Source organism: Scomber japonicus, chromosome 16 (assembly GCF_027409825.1).
Source record: "Scomber japonicus isolate fScoJap1 chromosome 16, fScoJap1.pri, whole genome shotgun sequence".
Taxonomy (NCBI): Eukaryota; Metazoa; Chordata; class Actinopteri; order Scombriformes; family Scombridae; genus Scomber; species Scomber japonicus.
Window position 1 is genome coordinate 12,641,911 of NC_070593.1, and position 12,026 is coordinate 12,653,936.

Below are 12,026 nucleotides of genomic sequence, written 5' to 3' on the forward strand. Positions count from 1 at the left end.
ATATTTATATTTATATATATATATATATATATATATATATATATTTATATATATATATATATATATATATATATATATATATATTTATATATATATATATATATATATTTATATATATATATATATATATATTTATATATATATATATATATATATATATATATATATATTTATATATATATATTTATATTCTTTTATATTTATATATATATATATATATATATATATATATATATATATATACATATGCCATGCAGATCACTAAAGCAGAATTGTCTTGCATCTCACAACTCTAGATTTTTGCAGTCCGTATGTGACATTAGCAGAGCTTTACAGCCACATGAGGCTTGTAACATGCATAATGCCCTTAAACAAGGGATAGACATGTACAGTTAATGTCTTCCTGACTTTATGAATCCAAATCTACATTTCTCTTGGTGATGTCATTTAATAGAGGAGATGTCACACTCAAAACAATCCCATTCACTCAAACCAATTTCATTCATTCTATATTAAGGATAAGTTATGAGGGAATTCTCAGTGCTCATATCTTTTATATTGATATCTAGATGAAATCAGAGGAATTCAATGTATTTTTTCTTAAAAAAAAACAATATTTTTCCTAGCGATTTTCAGGCTCTTGCATATATAAACCTGGATCTCATCTTGTGAAATGGGATTCAAACTTGTGGCCAAATAAAATGTATGTGTCTAGCTTGTTACGCTGCTCGGCTTCAGTAACGCTAAGTCCAATTCATGCTCCATGAAACGGCATTTGGACTGACATAAAAGCAGCTTCTTTTTTATTTTGAGGCTTTTGTGGAACATTGCAAACAAAAGTTAACTGTGTCTCGTTCGCCTTTTTTGGTGAGTTGGTGACCAATTCACACTTTCCCCTTTAGAGAAATGGATCTTTTTATTGTTATGTGAAAGGTTTTTAATTTTAAAACTTGTTTTCCAGTCATTAGATATGTGTAATTTCCTAATTGACACTACTTGCAAATTTACCCCAAAATTAAGAAAATGTGGACAAATGAAGAAAGCGAATTATGACTTGAGTTTTCTAAAAAAGACACTTTGCTGGTTATCATGAACTTTGCCTTTGTCAGAACATATATAAGAACTTTTGTGCAATAATATTGTCCTTTTACAAACACTCCCAGTAATAATTATGCAGAAGTTAGAAGGCTTATTCACTTTGCATGGTATCATATTAACAATCTGTTGATATTGAAACAAGAAGACATTGCAGAGAGTGCCAACACACTTCTAAAATCTTTGTGTTCATCATGACTAGAAAACTACACATGATTAGAATGAAAATCTTTATAAGACATTTGCAATGAATGAAGAAGTGGAACTACCCTCAAATTAATGATCATGGAATTATGTGTGAGAGACTTGATTATTGTCAGTGTCAAATTTCCTTTGTGTCCTACTTGTTAATATAATCGTAGTTGTGAAGAGCTTTTTCTAATTTGCTATGGTGCAAGCTGCTGCTTTACTGTTCCACACAATCAAGGCCTGTTATTGACCGATCCACCAGTGAATGGAAACCAGTTATTGTTGTCAAAAGTCTGTGTTATGTGTGCAAAAGCCTACTGACTGAAACCAGACTGCCTTTCAGATGATCGGGTGACAGAAAAGTCTGGAAATAGTAAAAGAAACAGGGACATAGAAGGGAGAGTGTTTTTGAAAGTGATTCTGCATTTGATCTGGTGGATCTTGCACATTTGTCGGCTATGAATTGTACAAAAATAATGTTTATTCATTTCTGCTGAGCATGCGTTACAATGCAGTGATGGATGCAGAAAAGTGGTCAGCGATTTTAACGTACTTTGTTACATGGACAGCATGCATGCAGTTTACCTTTTTGAGACCTTTAGACATGTAATGCAAAATACAAGGACAGTCCCATTGTTGCCTCTGCATCTTTAAATCACACTGTGTAGGTTCAGACACAGCAAGCACACACTGACAGAGGTTGGATGGACCAGCTTAACAATAACAACTATGTCTCTGCCAGTGTGTGTGATTTGGCTGTGTGGTTCTAAAATATATATAATGTGAAATTTGCACAATTTCCATTAGAAAAAATCTTGACTAAAGCACAGATTTGCAACTGTGCTCACTCTGCCTGCTAAAAATTTAGCAAAAAAACTGGAGAACGTTACAGAGAAATCTGTTTAGATACATTGTAAGTTTCATTACAGCATTTTGAATGATGACAGTATATTTTTCTTGTTAAACAGCACTGCAAGCATCAGGGAAACATCTACTGTAACATGTGTAGTAGATTCAACACTGTTAACACCAGTTTGAAGCCATTATTCAGTAAAAAAAATAAGTAATGTTACAAGTGTACCGTCAGTCTTTACAGTAAATTGTTTAGTTGTTACTAAGGAAGGGCCTGCAGCCATATGTAATCAGTCACTGAGTGAAAAAGAGAAATGCATTACAATTTGGGTGTATTGAATGAACTGTGTTAAATTTGTGTCAGGCACCACTGTTGCTCTAACTTTGAATGGATGTCCGGGAAAGTGTTCTTTGTCTGTCCCTAGAGCTGTGCAATAACCCATGCCTGTAATGGATTCTAACTGCCATCCATCCAAAGCACTGTATTTATTTCCTTTTATTAAAAGCATTTCTTTTTTTGGGTACAATGACTACTTTTTCTTATTCTGTCATATCACATGGATAACACACCATGACAAATGTTGAATTTGCAATCTGTTTCTGCTGTCACGTAGGAGGAAGTTGGAATCATCAGAGGAAGATGGTGTCATTGCTTATTTCCAGACTGATTTCTGGAGGACAATGGAGCTATTTGTTCGTCTGAAACTCGGATCAGATTCTTTCCGAGGCACCCCCTGATGTGAATAACAAAGCGGACTTATAGAACATGAATAGGCTGTATTGTGATCCGCCAGCAGTTGTGACTTCAATAGGAGTTACTAGTGCTTTAATACAGTACAGCAACATCTGCAAAGGCCAGGCTCACAGATGGGACTAGTTAGAACAGAGGTGACTCATAAATAATACATTAGGTCCTGCTGTTCTGTGTTTGGCCACGAGAGGTCAGCCATCTATAGGTAATACAGAAACAAAGACTCCTGTTGACCATCTGTTGTCAAGAGCCCTTTCTCAATCCCTATTTCCTTTTATTGCCTTTAGCTAATTTAACTATTTTGACAGTTGTTAATACTTATCATTGTAATTTTTTACATTGATGATTTATTTTTAAGTCAAACAGATGTTGAATTGTCATAATATACTTCAAAAGTCAGATTATATATCATTTCACTTGAATACCCAATCAAACATCTTACCAGCTACATTCTAAATGCCAAAAGAGTGATTTTTCTTTCTAAAGGCAACTCATGCAGACAATGTAAACTTCTTAAAGGCCTCTCCTCACATTGTCCACCTCTCTCCTTCATTTACATCAGCAGCCAAGCCAGCTCCCTATCTGAGTCTCCTGCACTGCATCTGACTGACTCAAATGTTTACTCTGCAATTAAAACACAGCCTATAAAAGGCAATGGGTCGGCCGCCAGACACTGACGAGGGGGTCAGAGCTGTGGGGAGAGAGGTTATAAATCGCTTTGATGCAGACCGTCGTCTAAAGGCCCAGATTCCTGAGTTGAGGATTGGAGCTTGCGAGCTGGAGCTGAACGAGTTCAATGCGGTTCTGAGCCAGAAACGCTGATGATTCATGGGTCTTTACTGCAAACTGCTTGGACAGCGTGTGTATGAGTGTGTATTGTGCTGCAGCTCTGGAAAGAAAGGAGACATCAGCCTTTCTCTTCCCTTTTCTCCAAACTTGTCACTTGTGTGATGATTTCATTGAATGCACATATACAGTAAGTCATCTGCAGCTGTGAAGATGTGTACAAGGACCTGCAGACGATATTATCTGCAGTTTATCAGCATTTGACTGATGGAGAAATTCTGTGAAACCCACAAACTGATGACATGCATGCGTGCTTTCTTCACAGACTGATGATTTAAAGCCAAATGTCCCATTAATATTTCAAATTCGGTGTATGGGAAAAGAAAGGGGTCAAGATGCTGAAAGCACCATGATGTTAACCTGCACAGGATTCTTTTCACATAGTTACAAGGCTATATTGGGAGACTGTTATACATTGGTGTAGATGTCTACAGTCTACTAAAAAAATCAAAGTGAACTGTTATTGAGTTTCTGTAATGTAATGAGATCCTGATATAATGACTGACCTTGTGTGTGAGTTAAGTATAGCTTTAAACACTTTATACACGCCTTTTAAAAAAATGGATGTGTGGTATTTATATGTGAACTTTCCACAGGGATGAAGCAACTATATATATTAATTTACTTCAAGATCCCCTCCAGGCATGTTATAAGATTCAATATATAAAGAATACTCTGCTTGGAATGTGTCTAATATGGTTTATCCACACAACAAAAGTCCAAATACCTCATTAACATCCTTAAAAGTACATTCCCTCAATCTTTCTCATTGAAAAATCCAGAGTTAATGAATATGCACATATTATTCATTTCACAAGTTGAACCACTGGAAGCTTCAAGTTTCCACATCACACTTATGTAAGTTGCATATTAGACAATGTAGCCTCTGAACGAGTTGTGATAGGCCCACACCTTAAACTCAGACTTTCTATGAGCGCAAAGAAACTTTCCACTTTCGGCAGATAAATGTGAAAACAGCCTTCTAGTGTCAAACTCTGCACATACATCATTCTGCAGAGTGAAGCTCAAACATCCAAGTGAAGTAATAATGAGCAAAACATATTTTTGAGTGGTATTTCATTGTTTTTCATTATATCACATGGAAATGTTAAATATTGTACTTTTTTATTACTCGTCTGGGACTGTATGCACTTATTAAGCCCCAGAATAAGATTTAATATTAGATAAAGTGATGAAATATTGTGTATGCCTGTAGTTTAAATCCCTCAACAGTACTTGAGGCAGTTCATAGACATACCAGCTACAACATTACAATAAAGTGCTGCTTGGATATACGTGATGTGTCAGGAATGAAAACAGATTTCTGTATACCCTGGCTAATTTCTACTATAGATATTCTCCCACTGGGTCTTTCAGTCGCAAAAAGAAAAGCTTATTTACAGCCGGGGGGATTTCAGTCGAACTTTTCAGCTATTAAAACTGTAAGAGTGACAAAAACAAAATGTCTTGTTATTGTGTGCTGTTGCTCCCAGGATTAAAGACCCAGAGGTCCCTGGATGCTCCTGCTCCTGCTGCTGTTGCTGCTGCTGCTGCTGCAAGCCTCAATATTATTGCCATAAAAGGCAGCTTGAGATCTTAACTCCATGTCCATTATTCCAGCCACAAATGGTTGGATTTTCTACTATGAAATACTGCAGTTTGACAAAATACAGCACACATGGTATTTACTATTACTTATAGCAGTGGCTCTCAAAATGGGGTCCTTGAGGGGAGTTCAGAGGGTCCCCAGCAAAAAGGGGAATGATTTATTTTCACTGTAATTCTGTCCACAAGTAACACAATGACAGAGTATATGATATTGGTCATGGGTTTCATAGCCTTTGCTTTTTGGAATAAAACATATAACATATAATAATAAAATTTTATTAAATGGGGGTCTGTGGTCTAATTTGTCTTTTTGAGAATTTGTCATCAGAATTTTGAATCATTGACTTACAGTATACTTCACTCTGTTGATGAAAATTAGACTATTGTATATTTTTTATGATGACACTAAAACATACGTAGTTGTTTTTCTCGTCTTTATTGAATTACAGAGGTTGAAAAATGGGCAGATAAATCCAAACAGTTTTTAATGGGTTAAGAATGAATATCAGAGCAAATAGTTGATCTGAAAATGACAGAAAAAAACGTAATTCTACAAAATGGACATAATAGGTCAAAAAGGAGATTTAACCCACAATTCACCCACACACACCCACATGCCTAGTGAAAGCCTTGAGTGTGTGTGTGTGTGTGTGAGGTGACAGTGGGGACCAGTAGGCGACCAGAAAAGCTCCCAGTATGAAAGGAAAAGTGGGATTGGAGCAGTGACGTTATCCGCTGCTGGAAAGAGGGAGGGAGAAAAAGAGGGACGGCTGGACTCCATTAAGCCGAAGCTCGCAGGAAAACTGTTTGGGATACTTCACTTCTTCAGCGAGTTTTTCGGGGATTTCTCTCTGATTTTGTCACCTGAAAAAACTTTATACATGATATAAGGAGGGGGGGACTTGTTTTGTACCGTGTAGTCGACTGTTTTAGTGTTTTTTTGGTGTTTGTGAAGGTGAGTACACAGATTTTAAATGTTCGTCCTTTAAAGCTTTGCTCTTTCGCCGCTATGAAATATGGAAACGTTGTAGCTTTTCTTTCTTCTTCTTGTGGTTAAACCGCTTCTGTTATATGTTACCCCACGCTTAACTTAACAACTTTTCCTGTACATTTGAGCGGCTTTCTTCGCTTTTAGAGACACTTTCCAGTGAAGTTAGTGCTGTAACGACCGAGTGACTGAGTGTGCATGCAGCCGAGGAACTGCTGTACGGGCTCCGCTTACATAATTAACCTCCTCTGCCTATTTGTAAGAGGGCCTTTACCGTTATTTTTAACAGGTGAATCGGCACATTTGCGGAAAGAATAGCTGCCAAAGGGTCCTTGTTGAACTTGTAGCCGCGGGCCTAGTCTTTGTTCCGCCGGGTTTATCGATTAGACGGCTGTTTTGATCTGCAGGCCACTCTTTACTGGACATCCTCAGATCAAAGCATGACAGATACGCTATATTGTAACTTCTTGGCAGGGACTTGACACACCAGGGCGCGTCTTATTCCCTGTTAGTAATACTACTACAGCAGATTCATAGTTTGATTCTCCTTCATCCCTTCTTGAGTCATTATTTAGGGTCAGATGTTCATTAGCTTAGCTAAGTCACCCTAATGTGTTACCCCTGTAATGTGGCCATAACTGTGTGCCAATGTTGGAAGAAGCCTATCTTACTTCTTTACTTCATACAAAAGGTATAGCAGAATTTAAAAATACAGCAGGGAAATGAGTCTAGGATGCTATTTTTCTTTTGTCATTGTAATACTTTCATGGCATAGTTAATTTTTATCTACATGAATATGGCAATGGAAAATCAGTTGATAAGCTGTTTATGGATAAAATGATAAGAATCCTGTGTGTAGAATAAGTGACAAATGAAAAAGTTAATTCACATTGATGCAAAAATCATACTTAATGTACAATAATCGCCCTCAATGATCTGTAACCCGATATCCTCTATTAAAGGGTTAGTTCAGATATTCATTCTATGCTACCATAAAGTTGGGGAACTTTCAAGAGACAAAATTGGATGTTTCATTTTACTTAATGCCACCCAATCACATTTTCTGTTAAACCTTAAGTAGATGGGTAGCGTTCATACTCCACCCCTCCAATCTGTGATGCAGGCTTTCTGTTACAAATCTGTAGTCTCCAAGTCCAAGCTGAGATAATTGTGAAGGCATCATTATGACACCATTAAGGCTACTTTATTCACACTCTGAAAAGCTCCTTCATAGCAACAGAAGACATTAAACAACAGTTTCACAAGCTGAGTAACACCAGCCATGACTAGGAAACTAACTTTGATGTGTGAAATTGCTGGAATGACACTGTACACTGTAAATGGTGTAGCAAAATATCTGAGGTTTGGCAAGTGTAAATGCTCTCACGATATATCATCCACCCCTGGACTCTTTCATTGTGTTTAAAATATTGATACTTTACTGTAAAAGCAAGATGCTCACTCCAATTCCTTATTATAGGGTTTAATCTAAAACAGAGCATCATTTTTATTAACTGATCTCATTTTGATTGTAAACTCTGAACTGCAAACCATTAAAAAACAGCTGTCAGATAAATGCAGAGGACAGGCTCCAGAGGGTCAAAAGGTTTCTTTTCAACACAGTGTGACAGAAGTATAACTGTGGCTCTGTTTGACAGGATGGCGTTGGACGGGATCCGGATGCCCGATGGCTGCTACGCCGATGGGACGTGGGAACTGAAGATGCATGTTACCGACCTCCACAGGGATGTGTCGCTGAGGGTCACTGGGGAAATCCATATAGGCGGAGTCATGCTCAAACTCGTGGAGAAACTAGGTACGAGTGCACGCTGCTGTCATGCTACGGCCGCCTTTGAAAGTGGCTTATCTCAAGTGTAATAAACAAGCTTGAGCAAAGCCTTAATAGACAAATAGACATAATAAAACAATCATGTAAGATCAAGAGTCTTCACATTTAAGATGCATTCTGTTCATAACATACTGGATATAGATCTGGTAAAAGCTATGAAAGCCCTTTCTTTTGACCTCTGACTTTGTACCATTTTGCCCAAGCAGAATTTCTGTGTGTCTATGTGGCTGACTTGTGTTATCAGTTCATATTTGTTGGGCAATAAATACCTTTCCTCAAAATAGTTTCCATTCTGAGAAGTGAAATTCCACTACCAGTCATTTATGCAAAAGTACAAACTGTTTCTGATTACAGGCCAAATTCAAGAGCAGACATTATTCAACTCGGAGCTCTAGAGTATGCTTTCTGAGAGGAAATCAGGAGGCGGCAGTTTGTGAAGCAACACTATTTTTCTGTGGATAAAAAGGGAACCTGTTGTACAGACTGTTTAATGAGAACGGAAAGTGAACGGCTTTTGTTGTTTGGAAGCAGGTTAAGCTCTTCTGGCAGCTCTGTGGACTTGCAGAGGTTTAGATTCCTCTTTGTTCTCCATCAGCATATATGGGTCAGTAACCCAAGGTATAAAGAAACCATACACAAGTCGCCCGCCCACACTAGATCATGCACTGTTCTGTAACTGCAGTTTTGCACTTGACAAGTCTGGGTGCAAGTAAGCATAAGAGTCCTCTGTTCCAGCCACTTGAACACTGCCCTGTTTCATGGAGGCTGGAGAAAGGTCAGTGGTGGTGGCAGCGCGATTTGGGAGTGACAGTGTGTTGTGTGTGTATGTGTGTGTGTGTGTGTGTGTGTGTGTGTGTGTGTGGATAGTGCTTGAAAGCTCTACATTCCTGCAGTGCTCCAAGGTTTTATTCTCTGCCCGTGGTCCCGTTTTTAGCTCTCCTGTTTGAGCGCCTCATAATTGAGGTCTTTGTTCTCTGTGGTCGTCTGTGCTGTGCAGCATCTACGCTGGGCGAGTGCAGTGTTGCAGCCGTGTGTGGGACGACATGAATTCATTGGTCCTCCCACCCAGACCCTACTCAAGGCCCGGCCTTATCCAGTGTTTGAGTTGTGTTGACGCTTTCTGTTAAGGTCTGGTTATTATGGTATTGCACCTTCTCGAACCTTCTTCAGTAGTTGTTCTTTGACTGTAATACTTGAAGGATAACAGCATGGTACTTTTGTAACAGGTTTTTATTCTTATAGAAATAAAAATGGGCCATGTGTTTAGAATTGAACCAGATTGTCAAGTAGTATTATGTATGTGATTGCATGACATGTAATCTTCTTCAGGATGGGAGTTGGCTGTTTTTTAAAAAAAGTTTTCCTTTAAGGATGTAGCTTTTTTGACTATCTGCTCTGGAGTTCCTTGGCTTGTGGTTTTGATTTGTTGACCATGCTTAGGTTGTTGACTTTTGGTGTGCTGAAGCAAAGTAACAGGAAGTGGTTCTGCATGCTTGTTTATCAAAAAAGTACTATAATTCCAGCCTTAAGTTACTATTTTTAGCCATACTGAAATCCCTTCGTCATTATCATACTACTACTGCTACCATTATGGTTGTTGAATTAGCATACTGTAGACTGAAGCAGAAGTTTTGCAGTTATATGAAACTCCACTCTGAAAGTTTGTGTGTAAACAGAATGCAACTTGACAGGTTTAACAAAGTGAACGTGGGGATGTTTCATTTGACTGCCGTCTCCCTGCTACCCTCTGTCAACAGGTCGTTTTGCATTGTAATCATTAACCAGTCCACAACCAGGATTTTCCACATGGTCACACACTGCAGGAGAATGCACACTGTTCATGTCACACACATTATTGCTATTAAAGAATTATCTTTTCAGTAGCACAGAAAATACACATTTACTCAAGATTTCTTATTGTGGACAGTGTGGACCAAGCTCTTGACTGAAATTGGTGAAAAGACCAAAGATAATACATATGTCTTTTTGTAAGTTTTATGTGTGAGTTACTGAGTGACTTTGAGGTTAAGTTAAATGGTAAGGATGCAGTTTTCATGTGACTAAACCCTCTGTGGGAAAAATCTTAGGTAGTTTCTGTTGCCAGTAACCTATTTCTATACCTCTGGTGACAGTGCTGCATAGTTCTCATTGAACACCTCAAGTGCTTTCACATACACATACTCTGTTGGATTGGCTTGTTACACATAGAGGAGGCCGCCCATGTGCAAACAGACACATATGTGATGCTGTGAGACGGGACATGTAGATACCACAAAAGTTTGGCAGACAGAGCGTCAGTTTCACATTGAAAGGACATCCTGGTGCAATGTCAAATCTCTGTCTGCCCCCACAACCAAGGACCCAACCTCTTAAGATTAAGTAATTGCTTTCTACAAGCCTGAGAGTGCTCTTTTTTAAAAACATGCAATCTTTTTTTTGTTTTTTTAAGTTAACATTTGTAGCTGTATGCAATCACACACAAACTGTATGTGTGAAAATGTGTTGACATCAGCTGTTTCCTGTGCGATGGGAAGTGTAGTACTTGTGCATATATTTCATAGTTGACCATGTTGAGCATGGATGTGCGAGTGGGTCCAGGGGTGTGCCTCATCCACATGTATCCTGTGTCCATCAGTCAACTCTTCCTGTGAGCTACGGGTCCCCTGTCCACATCACAGGCTCAGATGGCTTTCGATAATGGATTAAATAGACAAATGCCAGGAAGGCACTTAGCTATTGATCAAAGTAGTGAACGTTGCTTCCATTTCCCCTGCAGCCCTTCAGAAGAACCATATTTAAAGCTGGGCTGATTGACCACCCTCTGGTCCCCTGCTCTCGTAATCCTTTCATCCTTCCATCGCTCTCCATCATAGGTGCCTTGCCTGACTTTGTTGATGTTTTCCACAAGTGCTGCCCGCGCCTCTAAAAGCTAATATTGTGCCATTTAGAAGGGGAAAACAAATATTGCACAAACAACATTAGCCAGCGGGAGTTTTATTGGATTTGGAGTGATTGTTCCAAAATTACATAGCTTTTAGAATCTCAACATTGTGGCATACAATAGTGATTGTGCTATCAATACTTCTACTTTGCATGTGCTAAAGGTGGAAAGGCCAACTTTTGTGTTTATGGTGTACTCCTCCCCCTGGACTATACTATATGTCAAGTTTTTGTATAAGAATAAGACATTTTAGGTAATTGTGCAAACCCCAAAAGAAGCACATTTTGTGTGCCAGTGTTGTAGCAGTTACGCTACTGGAGGTGATCTGGTTGTATTGGCTCTGCTTAGCCTCAACAAGACAGCTGAGGGTAGAGTGACTGGCCTGAGAATAAAATGGGAGGGCAAGAGAGAGGAGTCATAGAGGGGAGGGAGATGTGAGCCTCCACTCTCTGTCTCTCCGTCTCATTGTGACGTTAGCCACGCTGCTAGAATTCCATAAAAGTCTTCGATGAAGCAGGAAATGACTTCCAGGGTTTGGCATGTTGTTCTCTGGTCGCTGCCGTCATTGCTGGATTCTCTGCTGCCTGCTTCATCCACATCCCCCTCTCTTTCTCTGTCAACCCTCCCTCTTTTCATTTCTCCCTCTTTCTCTCCATTTTCAGCCCCCTTTTCTCACTCCTCGTTATCAAAATATATTTGGTGGAAAATATTATTTTGACTCATTTTTTAAAAAGTTCTGGCAGCCATGTTTGTATAATTGACACTTTCCAGCCACGTAGCAAGGTTTGGTAATCAATAGGAAACATGAAAGGACAGATTGTTCGCTGTCTTGATAGCAAAAATCCATTTTGGTTTCAGACCTAGGTTCATGTATGCTGGTTATTCAATGTTCCATAAATAGAACTCA

The 12,026-nt window shown here is 38.7% G+C and overlaps 1 protein-coding gene across 2 annotated transcripts in view; it reads left to right on the forward strand.

The window, feature by feature from the left end:
• Positions 1–6,131: 6,131 nt before the first annotated feature.
• The window catches only part of fermt2 (FERM domain containing kindlin 2), a 39,619-nt gene continuing 33,724 nt past the window's right edge, over positions 6,132–12,026 (forward strand). For both annotated transcript variants that reach the window (XM_053335382.1, XM_053335383.1), the window contains exons 1-2: positions 6,132–6,296; positions 7,988–8,145. In XM_053335382.1, coding sequence (XP_053191357.1) covers positions 7,989–8,145 — 157 coding nt within the window. In that variant the 5' untranslated portion in view covers positions 6,132–6,296; position 7,988. The remainder of the gene's footprint in view (positions 6,297–7,987; positions 8,146–12,026) is intronic.